This window comes from Sorex fumeus, unplaced genomic scaffold (genome assembly GCF_029834395.1).
Source record: "Sorex fumeus unplaced genomic scaffold, SorFum_2.1 ptg000045l, whole genome shotgun sequence".
NCBI classification, from domain to species: domain Eukaryota; kingdom Metazoa; phylum Chordata; class Mammalia; order Eulipotyphla; family Soricidae; genus Sorex; species Sorex fumeus.
Window position 1 is genome coordinate 14126433 of NW_026606102.1, and position 19980 is coordinate 14146412.

General features: G+C 49.5%; 2 protein-coding genes across 2 annotated transcripts; both read left to right on the forward strand.

Annotated features, from left to right (window-relative positions):
- Positions 1–4402: 4402 nt before the first annotated feature.
- Positions 4403–12557, forward strand: MAGOH (mago homolog, exon junction complex subunit). The gene is made up of 5 exons (XM_056122335.1): positions 4403–4572; positions 6841–6899; positions 8459–8569; positions 9583–9665; positions 12310–12557. The coding sequence occupies exons 1-5, from the start codon at positions 4485–4487 to the stop codon at positions 12407–12409; spliced, it is 441 nt and encodes a 146-aa protein (XP_055978310.1). The 5' UTR covers positions 4403–4484; the 3' UTR covers positions 12410–12557.
- Positions 12558–14150: 1593 nt separating this feature from the next.
- On the forward strand, positions 14151–18617 carry CZIB (CXXC motif containing zinc binding protein). Its single transcript, XM_056122307.1, has 8 exons — positions 14151–14220; positions 14345–14428; positions 15072–15128; positions 15250–15331; positions 15481–15512; positions 16727–16804; positions 17523–17588; positions 18394–18617. The coding sequence occupies exons 1-8, from the start codon at positions 14215–14217 to the stop codon at positions 18469–18471; spliced, it is 483 nt and encodes a 160-aa protein (XP_055978282.1). The 5' UTR covers positions 14151–14214; the 3' UTR covers positions 18472–18617.
- The last annotated feature ends 1363 nt before the right edge of the window (positions 18618–19980 follow it).

The following is a 19980-nucleotide window of genomic DNA, read 5'->3' on the forward strand; positions in this document are numbered from 1 at the left end:
CAAAGAGAGAATTTTCTAGGGAAGTAGTAACAGTGCAAAGTTTCTAAACCTTCACTCAGATCCTGACCTTCAGAGGGGGCAAAAAATGAGTGTGGTTAGGACACTTCAACCTGAGATCACCAAATAATGACGGAAAACAGCTCTGTTCGAGACAGCCCTCTCTCCTGAATATGCCACCCCAAAGTTTGGAAGCAGAGCTCTGGGAACCTGTGGGAAGCAAGTTGGGGAATTTGATGGGGGAACCCTATGAAAATAGGAGGGATCAGCTCCTAGTTTTGGATGCTCCTGAACTTCACTGTGAGGTGCAATTGCATTTCTGTTATCTTCCCCCCCTTTTCTGTCATATTTAGAGCCAGGAACATGCCATCCAGTCACTGGACCACAGAGCTGGAAGGCAGCTTAGAGAACATGGCGAGCTGGCCATGGACAATTAACATGACTACTATTCTCTTTAAAGAAACTTCTCCCAGTCCTCTTCACCCTTCCCTCGGTCAGAAGGCTACTCTGGGCTGCCTGGACATCGTACCACACTTGCTACCTATGTTACAGCCCCTCTTTCTAGTGGAATTACAAGGGCCCTGACAGAAATGGCCTTCCCGCATCACAAAAAAACTTCACTCTTGAGACCATAATTCCTTACGAAGCATACTGAGGTGATCCGTGGCCTCAGAAGGAGATCCGATTTAAATGTATGGCAATAAATTATTCCCCGGGTTCTACTCTGTGACTGCAATACATTCATTCACTGACACCAACTGTTGGTAGCACCTAAGTGCCGGGCACTGCAGAGGTACAGGCCATCTGAGCATGTTCTGTCTTGGCAGAGCTGACAGTAGTAGCAGAGAAGAATGCATGAGGATTCAAAATGAAAAATGTTCTTTTTGGGTTGTTACTGTTAGGACGCAAGGACAAGAAGGGTCTTTCTACGTGAGAGGAGAAATGGGGTCAAGAAAGGTGATGCAGAAGTGACCTTAGCCAAGTCTTCAAAATCCATTAGGGATGTCCAGGTTGCTCCGGGCAGAGGAGATGCTGTGCTAAGACACAGGGGCCTGAACCATCTTGGGGATGTTTCAAGAACTGTGTGTACTTCATCATAGCATGCAAAAGGCTCAAAAGTACTTGGCAAGAAATGAGGCTGGCTGGAAAGACTGGCTTAATGCGAGCACTTTATAGACACTCCCGTTTAACTTCCAGTTCAGTTGAGCGGAGACTTGATCATTGTGTCCAAGACACCAAGTATCATGGAAAAGACACGGAGATGAGCTGCCAGCCTGTCGCAGACATGCCTTTGCCAGCCTCAGGCTTCTCAGTGGCCAAAGGGAAATCATGATACTTTCCACCTACCTGAGTAGCAGCTTAGCCAATTGATGAAAAATAATACAAGGCACTAGGGCGACGGGGAGTCACAGAAACATTCTGCATGGTCAAGAGCCTCCAATTTCCTCCACCGTGAGAGAGAAAACTAGAAATGTGAAAGACGTGGAGTCTAGAGACGGGACCCAAGCATTGTCCAGTGATGCACTTGCGGGAAAAGAGAGAGTCTGGAGGAGTGTGGACCTTCCATCTCTCTCCCCGACTCCAGACAAACACTTAGTTCCCAGAACAGCGATGAATTAGCAATTCAGTAATTTCCAGTCATCCCCATCGATGCTTGAAGGTGGTATACCAGTCTTCTCCCCTTGTAGTCTTCAGGTATTGGGGATTTTCCAGATATGGAGAATTTAGGAGGTCGAGGAATGGCAGCTTCACACTTTGGGTTCATGCAAGAAGTCAGAAAGCTCCATTCACTCAAGCTGTGCACCATGTGCACAGTTGGCAATTGGCAGAAACCCTCTGCATTCGCAAACACTTTGAGCTAGAAAAAGTAATTTTTAAAAGACACCAGTATGTACATATATATATTTAAAAACATGAAGGTTTTGATACTTTTTTAAACAAAAACTACAAGAGAAAACAAATACCTGTACAGACCATATGTTTTAAAATAGCATTTTGTTCTATAGAAACTTCTTCATTGGAGGGTGTAGTAACTGGTTTGCAGATGCCATTGCATTGTACCCAAATGAATATTCCTTGTTTATTCCTTCTTCCTCATACCCCAAAGTTGTCATATTTGATGCATCAGGGCATGTTAGGTCCCACAGATCGTTTCTGCTCTTCGTCTTGTCTGAGTTCCGTTAACTTCTGTACTCTGCCCTTTGCAGCCTGGCTTTCTTTCTGGAAGCAGAGGGACAGAGGGAGGTATGCTGCATCTCACTAACGGTACTGACATCATCATCTTGGTGAACTGAAAACCAAATGTGGACATTTGTAAAATCTGCACTGTTTCTAGAGAGAGATTACATTCATTTTTTAAAATCCGAAAGTCCTGTTTCCGTGTGATAATTTCTTGAGGGGAAAGTAAATACTCATTGGCTGAGTCCCTAATGTCTACAAGATAGTCTTTATTGGCGGCGGGGGTGAGGGATGTCTCCCAAGCAGTGCTCAGGCGGTCCAACCCCCCCCCCCCCACACACACACACATACACACAAGACAATCTTGCCCAACTGGGTTCAGTGGTTCAATATAAGGACCTGAAGGATTACCTAGGAGACTTTTGTGAGGGGTCTCAGGGTGGCACTCACCAACTCTGGCAATGCTCACGGGACCAGGGATTGAACCAGAGTTACCTGCATGCAAGGCAAGTGCTTTAACCCTTGTATTATACTATCTCTCTATTCTTTACATTCTTTACATCACAATCTTCACCTCTCTGAGACAGAAACTACCAATATTATTGTTCTCATTTTATACATAAAGGTAAAGGTAAAGGCCCTCCCGTTGATCGTCGATTTGCTCGAGCGGGCCCAGTAACGTCTCCATTGGAGACTTTGTTGTTACTGTGTCTGGCATATCGAATACTCTGGGTAGCTTGCCGGGCTCTCCGAGAGGGGCGGAGGAATCGAACTCGGGTCGGCCATGTTGGCTGCGTGCAAGGCAAACGCCCTACCGCTGTGCTATCAGAAATGAAGTAAATTTTCAGAGTCACACAGGTATGTCTAAATGTCTAGTTCCCCCAAAGCACATGGAATCTAGATTTTCTTTTTCTTCCTCTTCATAGGGATACCTGTTGTTCTTAGCCAAGGAAGAATTCCTGGAAGATACTTGGAGGCAGAATATTACTGGCTACAAGTATCCTCCAGGAACTCTCCTTTTTAAAAAATACTCTTACTTAGGCTTATGTTATGAGAGTCCATCTCAAATCCACCAATTTTTTTGTCTCTCGCTGTTACCTGTGTATAGGTCACCAGCATCTTGGATTACTACTGAGATTAGCAACTATGCATCCAAATTTCAAACTTCCAAGTTTTCAATTTCCCAACCTCCCTATAGCAGCCAGGGTGATCTTTCTAGAAAGCAATAAGTTTGCACCTTTGTTTACCTTGTAAATCCAGCACTCTGGCGCCGAGGGCACAGCTTGAAGGGTTTGAGAATAAGCATGCAGAAGCCTCAGGTTTAATCCTTAGCAAGGCATTCCATCTCCTCCAAAACAAAAACCAGAGCCTTTGGGTTTTAGCCCAAACTCCTTAATATTACCCACCTGTTGATGCTGTTTGCCAGTTACATAAATTTCATATTTCCCCCCCTTGATCTTTCTATACACTGACTCTAATCACCACCTCCAGATTCTTTGAAGGACAGAACTGAGCACATGTCACCTCCACTCTGAAAGAGCAACGATGTTGCTATCTACTGAAGCCCAGGAGCTAATCACTATTCCGAGTTTAATGCCTGAGATTCCTTTCTTCTTTTTTTTTTTGCTTTTTTGGGTCACAGCTGGCGATGCACTCCCGGGGATGCACTGGGTTACTCCTGGCTCTGCACTCAGGAATTCCTCCTGGAGGTGCTTAGGGGACACCCTTGTGGGATGCTAGGAATCAAACCCGGGTCGGTCGCGTACAAGGCAAATGCCCTACCCGCTTTGCTATTGCTCCAGCCTCTGGCCTTGGGGTTTTTTTTTTCTTTTTTGGGGGGTGGGTGGGGTCACACCTGGCAATGTACAGGGTTACTCCTGGCTCTGCGCTCAGAAATTACCTCTGGCGGTGCTCAGGGGCCCATATGGGATGCTGGGAATCGAACCCGAGTTGACTGCGTGCAAGGCAAACGCCCTACCCGCTGTGCTATTGCTCCAGCCCAAGATTCCTTTCTTCTTGACCAATTTCCTTATCAGCCCGGAGGAGAAAAAGCACAGGGAATGCCCCGCCCCCTCCCGGAAGAGGCCCCGCCCCCATCCAGGGAGGCCCCGCCCCCAGCTGGAACGGCTGCGCTGGTTTTGGGCTGGGCGGGGCAGCCTTGATCCGGGCGGAAGAGGCGGGACCGGCCGTCACGGGAAGCGGCGCTGACTTGACGTCATCGCCGCGCGCCGCCGTTACGTCAGTGTCTGGCGCTTACGGGGCGGCTGCGGGTAATTTACAAACTCGCGCTCTGCTGTCTTTCGCTGACCATGGAGAGTGATTTTTATCTGCGGTACTACGTGGGTCACAAGGGAAAATTCGGTCACGAATTCCTGGAATTTGAGTTCCGACCCGACGGTAAGAGCGACCTCCCGTCTCCCAGGGGCGCGGGGGTCCGAGTGTGCTGGTACCGGAGCAGGAAGGGGCCGACCGGTGCGCATCTGATCTCCGAGAAGCGCCCCCGTGGCCGCGCCCCTGGTGCCTTCAGTCCCCGGGCCGGGACTTCTCTGTAGCGATGTTTTGCAGCAGACTGCATGCATTCGACGGCCACTTGGTTGCCAGGTCGGGTTCCACGATCAGGAATACATGAGTAGATTGCAGACGAGCGACCTCTCTCGTGAAAGTGATATGTAACTGTCAGGAGAGTAAACCAGAAGATTCCAGATGTTAGTGAATGATCCGGGAAAAATGATGGGATAATTGCTGGTGAGCTGCTTTTTGGAGAAAGTGGCCTTTGGGGGAGCTCAAAGATGGGGTTTTCGAACAGCGATCAGATGGGATTCTTTTGTTGTTATTGCTTGTGATTTTTTCCCCCGGGGGTGGGAGGGGCACTCGCGGGGCGGTGTTCAGGGCTTACTCCTGGCTCTGTGCTCAGAGATTAGTCCTGCGGGAGTCCATACGGTTATGGGATGCCAGGGCTCGAACCCCGGTCCGCTGCTTGCAAGGCAAGCACCCTACCCGCTATACTCTCTCTCCCTCCCATAAGATGGGATTTTGGTTGGTGAGGAGCTACGTTGTGAAGCTCAAGAGGAAGAACATAACCAGAATTTGGATTTTACTCTTGAAGCGCAACAGGAAGCAGCCGGGACAGATGTGGTGTGTTCTTGATTCCCTCCTCTCCCAAAATCTGGGCAGAACCCCAGGTGTTCTGCGTGCAGGGCATGCGTTTTACCACTGATTCACGTTTCTGGCCTTGAAAAAACATTTTAATTATTATGTGCAGAGTGGACAGTAGTGGAAGAAACAGGTGCTATTTAGTAGGTAGAATTATCAAAGGGTTGTTGGTTGAAGTAGGGTGATAGTGAAAATGGAGAGGATTTAAGATATTCTTGGGGGAAGGTGCCACACCCTATGGTGCTCAGGGCTCACTCTTGAGTCTGTCCTCAGGGATCACTTGGGAAACCATATGGGGTCCTGGGGATTGAACCCAGGTTGAGTGTGTGCAAGCAAGCACCCTACCCTTGTAGTTCTCGTCTCAGATTAAAATATCTGTATGCAGAGGCTCTTGAAATCTGTTCATTTGGTTCTTTTTCCATGTGTGCCTCTGTTCTACAAGGGAAAATCATGTTTCCCTTTTTTCCCCATATCCAGCGATGCTCAGGGGTTACTTCTGGCTCTGCATTCAGGAATTACTCGTGGCAGTGCTCAAGGGACCACATGGGATGGCAGGGATCAATTCTGGGTTAGCTGCGTGAAAGTGCTGTACTATCACTCCAGCACCCTCTCTTTTTTCCCTATTATTTTGATAATTTTTCTGAAGTGCCAGGATCTCACACATGAAGGGCAAGTGTTCTCCTGCTCAGCCACTTTCCCAGCCCCATTTCTTTATCTTTCCCTTTGTACCCACCATACCCAAATCCGCCTGTTGGGTGTCTTGACTCTGCCTGTACCACATGTGCTTAATGCTAAAAGTACATCTTACCATCTCAGCAATGGATCAGCATTTGTTCTACTTGATCAGATGTGTGAACAGCATTTTATAGTTTTCAGAATGCTTTCATAATTCATTTGCACATCGGGAGACTGGGCTGGAGCGATAGCACAGCGGTAGGGCGTTTGCCTTGCACGCAGCCAACATGGCCGACCCGAGTTCGATTCCTCCGCCCCTCTCGGAGAGCCTGGCAAGCTACCGAGAGTATCTCACCTGCACGGCAGAGCCTGGCAAGCTCCCCGTGGCATATTCGATATGCCAGACACAGTAACAACAAAGTCTCCAATGGAAACGTTACCGGGACCGCTCGAGCAAATCGATGATCAACGGGAGGGCATTTTTTAATTTTTTATCAGGAGACTGCCGGTAAGTTATCGATAAGTATTCCTCTTTCCAGCGGAGCTCATTAGCCTGCAGAGATCTGGTTTGCCAGAGTACAAAATATGCCTGCCTGTGTTCTTTTACCAAACCTGAAGTGCCTTGTTCAAGAACTGGAGTTCAGTAGCACCTGTACTATTGGCTGTTGGGGCTCTGAAGTAACACTCTAGAGCAAAGAACTACTTTGGAAACACCATGGGTATAAATAGTTTGAAGGGAAAGCTGGATATTTTAGCAGCAATGTTAGTCTTGGTGGGTAATGATGTTTTGTACATACATTTTTATTGGAAATTGAATTTGGTTTTTGTCCCTTGCAGGGAAATTGAGATATGCCAACAACAGCAATTACAAAAATGATGTCATGATCCGGAAAGAGGTAATGAGCCTTCCAAGAGCCACAGATGCATTACAGTTGAGCCTGTATTGTTTTGTTTCGTTATGGGAATCGTCACGGTCATGGTCACGGTCCTCCCGTTGTTCATCGATTTGCTCGAGCGGGCCCAGTAACGTCTCCATCATGAGACTTGTTGTTGTTACTGTGTTTGGCATATCAAATACGTCACAGGTAGCTTGCCAGGCTCTGCCGTGTGGGCGAGATACTCTCGGTAGCTTGCCGGGCTCTCCAAGAGGGGCGGAGGAATCAAACTCGGGTCGGCCATGTTGGCTGCGTGCAAGGCAAACGCCCTACCGCTGTGCTATTGCTCCAGCCCTATGGGAATCGTAGAAGATAAAATATAGGCATGCGTTAGGCATATGTTATCTTGTAAAGTTTTTCTCGAATCCCTGTGTAGTTGGTTCTTTTCTTTCACAATGCTGAATCAGTTTCTGATACTCACAGTCTCCCAGATTGTAGTTTGAACCCTGAGTCTTCTACTTTGGGTAAATTCCCTGATTTGACCTTGAGAAACTGGTTTCTTCATCCTCACACACTGAAAGAATTAAACCTACTCCCCATCCCTGCTCCCAAGCCTGTTGTAAGCAAAATTATACCAAAGTGCCTGGTATACAGCAGTACAGCGAACTGTGTAGTTTGCATTTGAACAGAGAGACTGTGGGGAAGCAGTTAATAGCACCGAATGCATATTAGACGCCAGGCATAGCACCAGATACTTTCCATGAATGAGCTGATTTAACACAAACCCTGTGATGGGTAGTGGTATGTGCCCTCTACAGACGATGAAGGCCTCCATACTAGTTAGGGAGGCCTTAAAGTGACCCCTACTGGAAAGAGAGAATGGGAGAATTTATAAATGCACGTGCTCCCCTTGGGTGTGATTTCTCCCACACTACTGAAGCTTCATCAAAGCCCCCTCCGCTTTTTCCACATGTGGAAATGTAACTGCCTCTATATGATTACCCTTTCATGTTAGCATCCTCCCTCACATATTTTCCTACGTGAACTAGTATGAACATGTATGTTACATTATTTGGGGGAGAGGAGGATAGAGGACACACACCTGTGAGTTCCTGTGCCCAACCCTTGGGCGTTGCTGCTGTGGTACTCCTGGGACCATGCGGCGCTGGAGGTTGAGTCCAGGCCTCCCGCGTGCACTGTGCTCAGCCCTTTGAGCTCGCTCTCCAGCTCCCAAAAAATATATTTTGAAAAACCTATCTCTGTTCTCAAGAAGCATGTCATCTACCCAGGAAAAGCTGGGGTTGCAAAACTCTTGTGTTGCATTTGGTTGGAATTGAGTGTGAAGGGAGGGAGCTAGATGGTCCCGAGACAGCTGGTTGGGGGAGCAGGGGGGTCTCATTGGGCGTCTCTGATCCTGCCCTCTCTCCAGCATGCGGAGGTCAAGCTCGAAAGATCTTCCTCTTGGTGCCCAGAAGGCCCATTAGATGCATTCAGAAGTGGTCGTTTACGCTTTCATTCTCTCTGGAGTCAGATCGCGGAATAGGGATTCCCCTTAATTTCTGGCTTGAACTTGCTTCCAGGCTTACGTACATAAAAGTGTAATGGAGGAACTGAAGAGAATCATCGATGACAGTGAAATTACCAAGGAGGATGATGCGCTGTGGCCACCTCCTGACCGCGTGGGCCGACAGGTGAGCCTTAGTGGCTGTCAGGAGCAGCATGGCACAGGTCAGATGAGGTTTCCTCCAGTGTGGGATGCCTATGACATTGAGTGCCGACTGCCCTAGCCCTGAGCTGTGCTCATGATGTCCACTCCCTCCTAGAGATCCTACACCTGCTGAGTATAGGATCTGCTGGACCAAAGCTCTGAGGGGATACAAAGATTACACGTGTTTCAGTAATCGAAGGGAGGAAACGCTGGTCTGCAGAACAGATCATGCATAAATTTCCCACAGGAGAGGCCTTTATTAGAACATAAAAATATGTATTGTGGGGCTAGAGTGATAGTACTGCGGGTAGGGCGTCTGCCTGGCATGCAGCCAACCTGACTTCAATTCTGTGACACCCTGTGTGGTCCCCCAAGACAGCCAGGACTGATTCCTGACCGTAGAACCAGGAATAATCCCTGAGCACCACCAGATGTGACCCCCACCCCCCAAATGTGTCTTTTTATGGATTGAAGACTCAATATATGAGTTTTCTTTAATGTAATTTGATATATTTGATTTCAGATCAGAGTCATGGTAGGATTTTTCCTAGAATGGACAGAGAATTGAATTTGTGGATGATTGAAGGGGCAGGAATAACCAAGATGATTGTAAAGTTGTTTCAGAAAGCTGTAGACATTTGTGCTGTGTTCTGCCTCGGGAATTGGCACGTAGGCCCATGAACAGAATAGAAGCTCCAGAAACAAACCCGTATGTAAAGGAGGAACAGGCTCTCCTCTTCCTAAGGTTTCTGCCCTCTGAGTATCCTTTACTGCTCACACTGCACGTTTCCCTGCTGGCCACCAAGTGGGGAGCCTTTCCCCAGAGCAAGCAGATCTTGGTGGCACCAGCTGGGCCTCTAGGATCTCACTGAGTTCTGACTTTTCAAAGAAAGCATTTGTCTGTAATTGGACTTGTGAACTTTGGCAGATGTTACACCCTTCTTTGCAGTTGATGAAAAACTCTGGCTGAATGTAGTGTTTTTCCTTTGTTTCTAGGAACTTGAGATTGTCATTGGAGATGAACACATCTCTTTTACAACATCAAAAATCGGTTCTCTTATTGATGTCAATCAGTCCAAGTAAGTGTCCTTAGTATTTTCATGTGTCTCTTTTGGAACAGATTGAAATGGAACTTGCCATCATGGTAAGAGCTGATGTGTATGGAAGATGGAGGGTCCCCCTTTGTCCCCTCATTAGAAAGGGACACCATTTAATATTGGAGATTTGCCTCAATTGCTTTTGTTTTTTAGTCCATCATTATTAATAAGAGCTTCTCAATGTACTGAGGATGTGGCTCAGAGGTAGAGCACATGTTTCACCTGTGGAGGCTATGTGCTGGCTCCTGGGAATGTGAACTGGAGGCTGAGGGAGAGAGTCTGTTAGTGAGGGGGCTCTCTCCCCAGTGAATTTAAAAGTCCCCTTGTCTGAACACCCAGCATTATCCTTCAGGGGATGTAGGATAACACTGTTTTGTCCTTCCTCAGGTAGCTTAGGTTTATCGGGTCACACCCATCTAAGGACACTGAACTTGTATTATAAGCAATGTCCTTTCTGTGTGGACACAGGGACAGTTAATATTACGCTTTGTAACTTGGGAGTTGATTGACTCCAAATAATATTTACTCCTGGGCATCTGCTTTCTTGACTCAGTTGCCCTTAGTTCCTAGCACCCCAAAAGCAGGGTCCCGATGAGGGACTGAATGGACCCAGAGCAAGCTGTGAGCTACCCTCGCATTGAAATGGGCCAGGCCAAAGAGCCACCCACAATACTCAACTATAAGTTGAGGGCATGATCATGGACAAATGCTGTCATGATCCAAAAGTAAGTAACGACGAGACTAGGACCCTGCTAGAGCTAGGAAGATTAACCTGGCCTGAGGACTGCGGAATATATAGTGAGATGTTCTCAGGAAGAACCAAACTAAGTTTATATCTCTTACTGTGCTCATACAGAATGACATTGCTAGAAATATTAGAAGTAGATTTGCTCGAGCGGGCCCAGTAACGTCTCCATTGGAGACTTTGTTGTTACTGTGTCTGGCATATCGAATACTAAATCGATGATTAGAAGTAGATTTATTACAACTATTTAAGTAGATTACTAACTGAGGGAATAACACACCCTTGTTGGGATCCCACCCTTGAGCGGATCTCCTAGTAATCTGGAGTAATCTCTTTAGATGAGAGATCCTTGAGTTAATTTCCTGGAGGAGTGGTCTTACCTCTCTTTGTTGATTTGTCAATATTCAACCCACCTTTATGTCACCGCCTTATGTGACTGCTATATAAACTAAGACTGTAAGATCGGGGAATGGAGAGTCAGAGCGAGAGGGGTGCAAACTTGAGAGAAAGAACAGCCATCCCGATCCAGGCCACACACAGGGCTCAAGAGCACCGAACGCAGGTGGTGAGAAAGCCATCCAGTGAGCCCATGAACACACAACCTTCGCCCATGAACACACAACCTTGGCGTGATAAGATTTTACAGCTTACAGGGTCTTGTCGGGACCCTGCTTTTGGGGTGCTAGGAACTAAGGGCAACTGAGTCAAGAAAGCAGATGCCCAGGAGTAAATATTATTTGGAGTCAATCAACTCCCAAGTTACAAAGCATAATATTAACTGTCTTCCTGTGTCCACACAGAAAAGACATTGCTTACAATACAAGTTCAGTGTCCTTAGATGGGTGTGACCCGATAAACCTAAGCTACCTGAGGAAGGACAAAACAGTGTTATCTTACAAGGGGACACTTTGCCAAGTCTGACTTTGATCAAAATTGATTAAGATTATTTAGATTTTAAATTTGGGGTTTCACGTCAGTAGAAAAGCTGAGGAGCCAAAAAGATAGTACAGTGGGTAGAGCATGCGGCTGACCTGCGTTCAATCCCTGACACCCCATTTAGTCCCCCAAACCTGCCAGGAGTGATTTCTGAGTGTAGAGCCAGTTAATAAGCCCCGAGCACTGCTGGGTATGTCTCCCACGCCTCACCACCACAAACACTCCCAAAAAGAAAAAGCTGGGACATAGTAAAATGGAGACATCGAATTATCACAAAATGCCCTTGAGTTTGGCAGCCTCTTTGGCTCTGGTGTTTTCAGGACTGAGGGTTCGATGCAGCTCACATGGGGATATGTGCACCATCTTCCTTTATCTCCCTTTGCCAGTGATGTCAGTCCTTAGCCTCTGAGACCTGCTAACTTTTAAAAAAGTCACTTCCTAATTCTGAAATAAATAGGTGTTTATAAAAATATACTGGAAAAGTTTTTTAAAAAACAACAGCTATTTAATTTTAAAAATTTTAATAATTTAGCTCTTTTCTGTTTTTAAAAAAATATGCTTGTATGACTATGATCTTAAAATATTCCACTTTTAGGGGCTGGAGCAATAGCACAGCGGGTAGGGCGTTTGCCTTGCACACAGCCGACCCGGGTTCGATTCCCAGCATCCCATATGGTTCCCCAAGCACTGCCAGGAGTAATTCTTGAGTGCAAAACCAGGAGTAACCCCTGCGCATCGCCGGGTGTGACCCAAAAAGAAAAAAACAAAAGAAAACCCACTTTTATAAAATGTATATATTCTTTTCCCCTTTTTTGGCCAGTTGTTTTTCAGCATTCTAATTCCAGAAATAGCTTTATAAGGAAGATTTTGGTACAAACTAAAGCGGTTGTATAATTTTCTCTGCAATTTTTCTGTTTTCTAAACTTATTTTCTCTTGCTTTTTAGGGATCCGGAAGGCTTACGAGTATTTTATTACCTTGTTCAGGACCTGAAGTGTTTGGTCTTCAGTCTCATTGGATTGCACTTCAAGATTAAGCCAATCTAAATTGAGTATTGGTGTGGACACAGGGGGGTGGGTGGGAGTAGCTGTTTTTAATTACCATTATCAGGATATTTTTGTGTATATCAGGACAGTATTTTTGTATAAACCATGATTGTCTTTCATAAATGTGACAAATGAAATTTTTATCGATATGAAATATGTGAACCTCTGATTATTTCTTAAAACACTAGCTTCCTATGTGAGGTATTGCAATTAGAAATCTAATCAACTAGCGATTGTTAACTACCACTTTAAGGAAATAAGAGAATCAAAGTACATGCTTAAAAATATGGAGAGTAGTATGATAGGCAATACACTTATCTTGCACACATCCAACCCCAACCCTGGTTCAGTCTCTGGCATTGCATTTGGTCCCTTGAGTTTATAGGAATGATCCCTGAGCACCTCAGGCTGTGACCCAAAATAGAAAGACCACAATGGAAATTCAGTCAGCTATATCTAGAGGATAAAACATAATAGGAACCAATAAGGTTTTGGGGTTTTTTTTGGGGGGGCCCTCCCAATTGGAGCTCAGGAGGTGCTGGGCCACCCTGTGGTGTTGGAGCCCCTTGAGTCTGCACCCACTATATTTGGGAGACTCTATGCTTAGAGAACCTTGGGATGCTGAGAATAGAACCTGGCAAGGCACGTTCTAGGTTTGTATTCTAACCCACTGTACTACCTGAGCCCCAGAAATCTCTGGTTTTAAAACAGTCCTTGGGCACTGAATTTTGGGTTTAAAGAAAAGCAGAATTGACATTAAGGAAATTTGAACACTGGATATTTGAGGACAGTGGTGTTAAGTGGATAGTATTGTATTCTTTTTCCATTTCCATTCCAGTTTTTTATTTAGGTATTACACTGAGTAAATTGAGGATGTTTCTGAAATGATCTTATTATAGATACAGCGGTTTCAATATGTTATCAAATACAGTGGCGTTGTACACTATAAGGGATAAAATGCCAGGTTAAGTGTTTTTCGGTAGCCTATTCCATATATTTACTTGGGCCAGAAGTCACATCTGATGGTGCTGGGTTGCTGGGACTCAAAGATGTGTGGGGAGGGGGTGCCCCACCAGCTCAAGCCCATTGTGCAATCCCTGTGCTCAGTGGTCCGTTTAAAATCCAGTAAAAAACTGAGCCCCCCAGATAGCCTGGGAGACCTGTAGGAATTTGGGGGTTTCTAAATCGCCCATCATCAGGTGACCAGCAGGTTCAACAGACTGGGGGTGCTTGAAGGAGCTGGGCCACCCGCCTGTCACGGACTGAGGGCTGATGAGGCTCAGATTGGGGCAAGCCTGTGTTCCCGTACCCCCCATGCCCACCCCCGCAAGGCTCCTGCCTTTGGGGCGCGAGTTCACTGCCCATGCCCGGGCTCTCCTAAAGAAACAGAGACTCGGGGCAGCAAAGCGAGTCGGAGGTAAAGCAGGCGTCTAATGTGGTCACTCCAAGTCCAGCTGACAGCGCAGGCCCCTGAAGGATCCCAGGTCGCCAGCCCCACGTGGTCTTCAGGTGTGGGACTGGAGCCCCGCGGGAGCCAGAGGAAGCAGCTGGACGCGGGGTAGCCTAGAGACAAGACGTTTGCAGACAAGGACATCGGGCCCCGGCACAGCGGAGTGGCCGTGGACGAGAGCGGTGGACGCGATCGTTGAGAGAGGCAGGAGCTATGTATGGGGTGGAGGCGAGGTTCCCACGGCCCGGCGGCGGCGGCGGCAGGCCCCGCCCCGCGAGCGCCGGCCCCGCCCCCTCCGGGTTTACGACGGGCAGGAAAGCAGCGCGGTGGCGGCGCCGGGCGGAGCCGGGCCAGCATGGGGGTGAGGCGCGCCGCGGCGGGAGCCGGGCGGGCGGGTGGCGCGCGCGGCCTGGCGTCGGCGGGGCGGGGGTGCGGGTGCGCCCGCGCGGCCCCTGCAGCCCCTCCAGCCGGCCCTTCCCTCGTAGAAAATCGCGCTGCAGCTCAAAGCCACGCTGGAGAACGTGACCAACCTCCGGCCGGTGGGCGAGGACTTCCGGTGGTTCCTGAAGGTGCGGCGGCGGCGGGGCCCGCGGGACCGACCACCCAGCCGTGCCTTTGTCTTCGGTTTCCCGCCCCGGCTCCGTGTTTGCTTTCCCAGCCGCGTTGGCTGACCCTGGAGCCGTCCTGGGATTGTGGGTCGTCACCCCCGGGTGCACTGTGCCACGGCCCGAGCGCCGCCCAGCTGGAGCCTCCCGATAGGGGGTCGCCCCGGGAGCGGCTCCACTGGGCGGCTCTGCCCCGCGCCGCCCAGCCCCCTCTCTCAGGACGTGTCCCCCCCCCCCCCCACACACACACCTCTTTTATTTACTTCCTGAATATTTTAAAACGTGGTGCCAGGGCCCCCTTGAGGAATTGATGTGCTCGGGCTTCAGAGAAGCACCGAGTCTAGCGATGGAGACAGCGGCAGAGAACAGCTGCGGGCTGAGCACTTTCCTCTGGACCTCGAGGACTCAGAGCAATCTGCCAGCCCTGTGCGGGAGGGGAGGGGGCAAGGAGAAGCCAGACCTGAGAGTCCAGCCCCTGTGCCACGTGGCCAGTGAGCCCCAGTGCAGACTGGGGCGGGGGCAGGCGAGATGCCAGCCATCCTTCCCAGCCCCAGACCCCCGACAGCGTCAGACAGGTGCTCTGCCCAGGCTCCTTTTCCCTTTGCAGATGAAATGTGGCAACTGCGGCGAGGTCTCAGACAAGTGGCAGTACCTTAGGCTGATGGTAACCGTTTCCCAGCCCCTTCCCCATGTCTTGATCCCTTCGGCTGGGTGCCAAGTGGGAGGCCGGGTCCCCTGCAGCCCACCCGTCTGTGTGATCAGAGACTCTGCTCGCTCCTTGCCAGGACAGTGTGGCCCTGAAGGGAGGCCGAGGCAGCGCCTCCATGGTCCAGAAGTGCAAGCTGTGTGCCAGGGAGAACTCCATAGGTAGGTCAGACCGGGAATGCCCAGTTCTGCCCGGCTGCCCCGCTGCTTCCTGGTGCTCATGTTAACCTGTGGGTCACCCCAGCTTGAGGTCACATCTGGGGGCAGGGGACATAGTATGAATCCTGGTCAATTGTCTTTTTCTGTTGCAGAGATTCTGAGCAGCACCATCAAACCATACAATGTAAGTCAGCCACTGTGGGAGCGGCAGCCAGCACACCTGAACTCTTAAGTCCTGTCTGCGCCAGAATGGCCTGCTTGGGGCCTCATTCAGGATTTCCTCCTCCATTCCCTCTGTCATCTTCAGTCTCTGCACTCCACACACACACACACACAATACATGGCAGTTCTGATCGTGGCCGCTAAGGGTCTCTGACCTCCCGGTGTACCTGGCAGCTCAGTCTGCCCCTGGGCAAGCACTTTCCATGTCTCCTTTTTTGGGGGGGACTATGTCATCATCGTGGAAAGCATGGTGGACAGTTGAATAGTGCGTCCCATCCTTGTCGCCATCCGTGGTACTAGGCTGCCCATCACTGCCAGCCAGATCAGTGGGGCGGGACTGTGCTTTGGGTCTGTTTAGGAAAGGTTTGGCTAGCTGAGTGTATTCTTCCGTTCCTTTTTTGATATTCCTAAGAAAGTGAACCAAATTCGCTGCTTTTTCCTTTGAAGTTGAAGAAATGCTATGCGGACTTGGCCCTCATAATCAAAGAGACAAACCAGCCAACAAAAATTAACTGGGACCCCCAGAGAAGTGCTTCTGCAGGGCCAGGGCTGGCGAGCAGTGATTTTGCAGTAAAGGGCTGTGAGAATGAATGTGTCTCCGGTGTTGGGTTCCAGCCCACAAGGCAGGCATGAATTTCTGGCTATACTGCCAGCCTGAACAGTGCCCCCTTTGCCTGCAGTCCCCATTCAAAGGCCTTGAGCCCCCTCCCTGCACGGCAGATAATGCGCAGATGACTGCAGCTAATTTACTGGCCTGTTTGGGTCAACTAGAGACCTTGTTGCTAGGCGTTCTTGTCATAGTTTTGATACTGATAATTCAGCTTTATTGAGCAAAATAGGTGTCTGCTGGGTGAACAGTTCAGAGCCTCACAGTTACCCAGGAGCCATTTTCTCAAATCCATTTACAGGTTTAGACACACAGGCCATGGGAGGCAGAGCTCTGGGATCACATTCAGGCAGGCTGATCCCAGAATCTGAACTAATCCTCAGCATCTGTGTTCACCTGAACATGGAAAGCAGATGCTGGGACCGTCTCCTAGAAAGGATGTATGGACCCCAGGCCCTGGGCCAGGCTCCTAGGGGCACTAGGGGCAATCAGACTCAGTTGACCATGGAGCAGGGACCAGGGAGTAATTCTTAGGACCCCTTTGGGCCTGCCTCCTCCTGTCTTTCCAGGCTGAAGACAATGAGAAGTTTAAGACGATCGTGGAGTTTGAGTGCCGGGGCCTGGAGCCAGTGGATTTCCAGCCCCAGGTGAGTGTCTCCAGGGAAGTGTGTGTCCTAGGGGAGGGTCCAGGGAAGAGGCAGAAGCTGGCTGCCTCCTTGCTGAACTGGCACTAAGCTCCTGCTGGATGTTAAGCACCAGGCCAGGCCCATCATTTCTACTTGTTTCCTTGTTTAATAGTGATCCTGGGAAGTCATGCAACCTATTTTTCCAATGAGTAAAGAACGTCTGATATTTGGGGACTTGCAGTGAGTAAGCTCTTGAGCTATAGTTTAAACCTAGGGCAGGTCACCCCACAGCACTTCTGTGAAATAGGCAGAGGGAGTCTATCGCCCCCTTTCACAGATAAGAAAACTGAGGTCCAGCAAGGTGACATGTCTAGGGTTTTCAGAAAGTCAGGGGCCCAGGGATGGGGCTCAGAGCATGCAACAGTTTTTGAGTTCCATTCCCAGCACCATCCTGCGTCACTGAGTGCCCCCCAGATTCCCAATGCTGCAACTACACACACACACACACACACACACACACACACACACACACACACGTTGAAGGTAGTGGAAGGGCTTGTCCCAGACACCTGCACTGGGGCTGGGCTCTTCTCTCGGGAACCGCTCTGGTTCCTGGGCCACTGCCAGGGAGCTCAACAGTTGTTCCTGCGTCTCTGTCCCAGTGGTATGATACGCCCAGTAGTTGAGCATCCAGTACCGCCTCCCCCAAGACCAACACCATCTCCTCCCTTCACTGCAGGCTGGCTTTGCTGCCGAGGGCGTGGAATCCGGGACGGCCTTCAGTGACATTAATCTGCAGGAGAAGGTACAGGTCTCACCTGGTGGGAAGCAGCCCCTGGGTGTCAGGGTCTATGGGTGCAAACTTGACTGAATCTTTGTGTATTTTAGCTGAGATTTGGGTACTTAGGAGGCAAAAAGTGCCATCTTGAAAACTGGCTATGTAAACATAGGTTTGCTAAGTTGGGCTTAGGCCTGTCTTCCAGGATTGCTCGCCACAAATTCAACATTTAGTTCAACATAAATAAGATGTTTTAAAACAGAACCTTGCATTAGGCAAGGTTGTGCATTGATGGGTTGAGGAAAACGTGACCAGTGGCCCAGCAGGGAGCTAAGCCTGAGTTCCCCTAAGCAGACGCGGGGATCCATCCGCCACATGTCTGTGTTGGCTTTAAAAACTTACAAGATTCTGCTTTGTTTTGGGACCTTTTCCGCCCAAGATAAGGAAGTCTTGTGATGTGGCCTCAGGAAGGAAGGAGAAAACGTCAGTTTTGCACAGCACGTAATCGTAACCAACCAGCGTTTCTGAGCACTGAGCTTGTAGCTGCCAGCAGGGTGCTGAGCACCTTTCCATGCATTCCTGCCTGATTTTCTGTCAGTAATCACTGTGACGTTGGTGGTCACTCCTTTTTCATGGAGGACAGAACTGAGACTCAGGGAAGAGACATGGCTTGCCCCCAGACACACAGCTGGACACACGGAGCTTCAGACCTGAGCAGTCTGGCTCTGCTCTGGGACAGCGGATGCGTGAATATCTAGCCAGAGCCTCCTCGGGCCCCCAGTGCTGCTGCTCCCTGCACGGCGCGAGGCTCACGCTGCTGTCTCTTCCACAGGACTGGACTGATTATGACGAAAAGGCTCAGGAGTCGGTGGGAATCTACGAGGTCACCCACCAGTTCGTGAAATGCTGACCTCCATTTCCTGCACCCTTGCCTGTCAGAACTGAGAAAAGCACCCGAGGCTGGACCACTCCTCCCTCTGCCCCTGGCAGCCTTGCGCACCCTCGGGGCCTGCATGCTGGACTGGTTCCCACAATAAAGCTTGTGGTTGTGCTGCCCCAACGTGTGGAGGTGGTCAGGGAGTTGCCACTCCTCACACAGAAGAATGCAGGGACGTGTCTTGGGCAGCTTCCTGGCGCCTTCCTACGGAAATAAATCCTGCGCTTGATCCAGTTTGCAAAATACGCAGGAGCACACATCTTCTGAAGCCGGCCAGTTCTTGGCAGTCGCCTCAGAGGGGCGGGTCCGGCGGATACAGGGCAGCCAGCCTGTGGAATGATGCTGCGGGCCTAGTAGTTGGTGCGCAAACACTGCATTGCCCCTGTGGGCTCTGTTGGCTGACGTTCCTGTGTATCTCAGGGCCTGAGAGGGCTGCAGAGGTCAGTCTGGGAGTGGGGGCAAGGGTTGTACAGAATCCCCCTGGAAGAAGGGCCTCCCCTCACTTGCTGTGCCCCACTCCCTCCCATGGGGCAGCCACCACGCTACAGCATTGGTCTGTGCACCTAATAGTATCTCCCGATGGCCCTGCTTTGTCCCTTTGGCTACAACTCTGCCTTGAGGCCAGGGTCTGGGGTTTATGGGGGCATGCGCTTGTACATCTGGAAAGCCCTTTGTCCAGTGTTCTGCTATAGTCCGGAGTTCTTTGGGTTTTCTGAGAAAGCCACCGGGAAAGGGTGTGCCCCCTCCAGGCAGTCTGTGTAGCACTGGGAAGGACTCCTTGGAACTCAGGCAGAGTAGGTTGTGCCCATGGATGGTAGACAGTGCACTTCCCCAATCTGGCAGCCACTTAAGGTTTCCTCCCTCAGCCAGCATCCCCCCAGCCTCAAATAAACACAGTGTCTCCTATCTTCTCCCTCCCTCCATCCCCTCTCATCTTTCAGGAGTCAAATCCAAATAATCCTAACAGACGAAATAAAAGATTACATCAATAGATGCAAAAAATGATAGGTAAAATTCAGCACCCATTCAACAGAAACAACTATAAAAACTGTTTGTCTACTAGGTATAAAACAGAGGAACTACCTTCAACCTCAGGAAGAGCGAGAGCAGAAGGCACGTTTCCTAAGTGAGATATCTGGGCTGGAGACCAGCTCAGCAGGCAGGCTGCATGCTGGGAGGCCCAGGTTTGACGTGGGCTCTCAAGGTCCCTACCCAAGCAGCACAGGGTTTGGCAGAAAGATGAGACGAAGTGAGCAGTCAGAAGAGCACTCAGGAGACAGTGTGCTCTGCAGGACTGCCACAACCAAGGAGCCTGGTTAAGCCCTTAGGGACATGAAAAGGATTTGTGTGATTTGTGTGGAGGTGGGAAGTGGAGTAGGGGTAATCCAGCAGTGCCTGGGGCCCTCCACGACTAAGCCAGCCATGCTTTAGGGCCTTGAGCCTGCAAGAGCATTTGGGAAGATGTCCTGGATCAGGCCTATG

Bases quoted from the DNA above. Each gene is read 5' to 3' on its own strand.
- CZIB (XM_056122307.1), top strand. The intron at 14,429-15,071 runs GTGCGGCGGCGG...TTCCCTTTGCAG, and splicing joins ACTTCCGGTGGTTCCTGAAG to ATGAAATGTGGCAACTGCGG. The intron at 15,129-15,249 runs GTAACCGTTTCC...GCTCCTTGCCAG, and splicing joins GGCAGTACCTTAGGCTGATG to GACAGTGTGGCCCTGAAGGG.
- MAGOH (XM_056122335.1), top strand. From the start codon at position 4,485: ATGGAGAGTGATTTTTATCTGCGGTACTACGTGGGTCACAAGGGAAAA. The intron at 6,900-8,458 runs GTAATGAGCCTT...ACTTGCTTCCAG, and splicing joins ATGTCATGATCCGGAAAGAG to GCTTACGTACATAAAAGTGT. The intron at 9,666-12,309 runs GTAAGTGTCCTT...CTTGCTTTTTAG, and splicing joins ATTGATGTCAATCAGTCCAA to GGATCCGGAAGGCTTACGAG.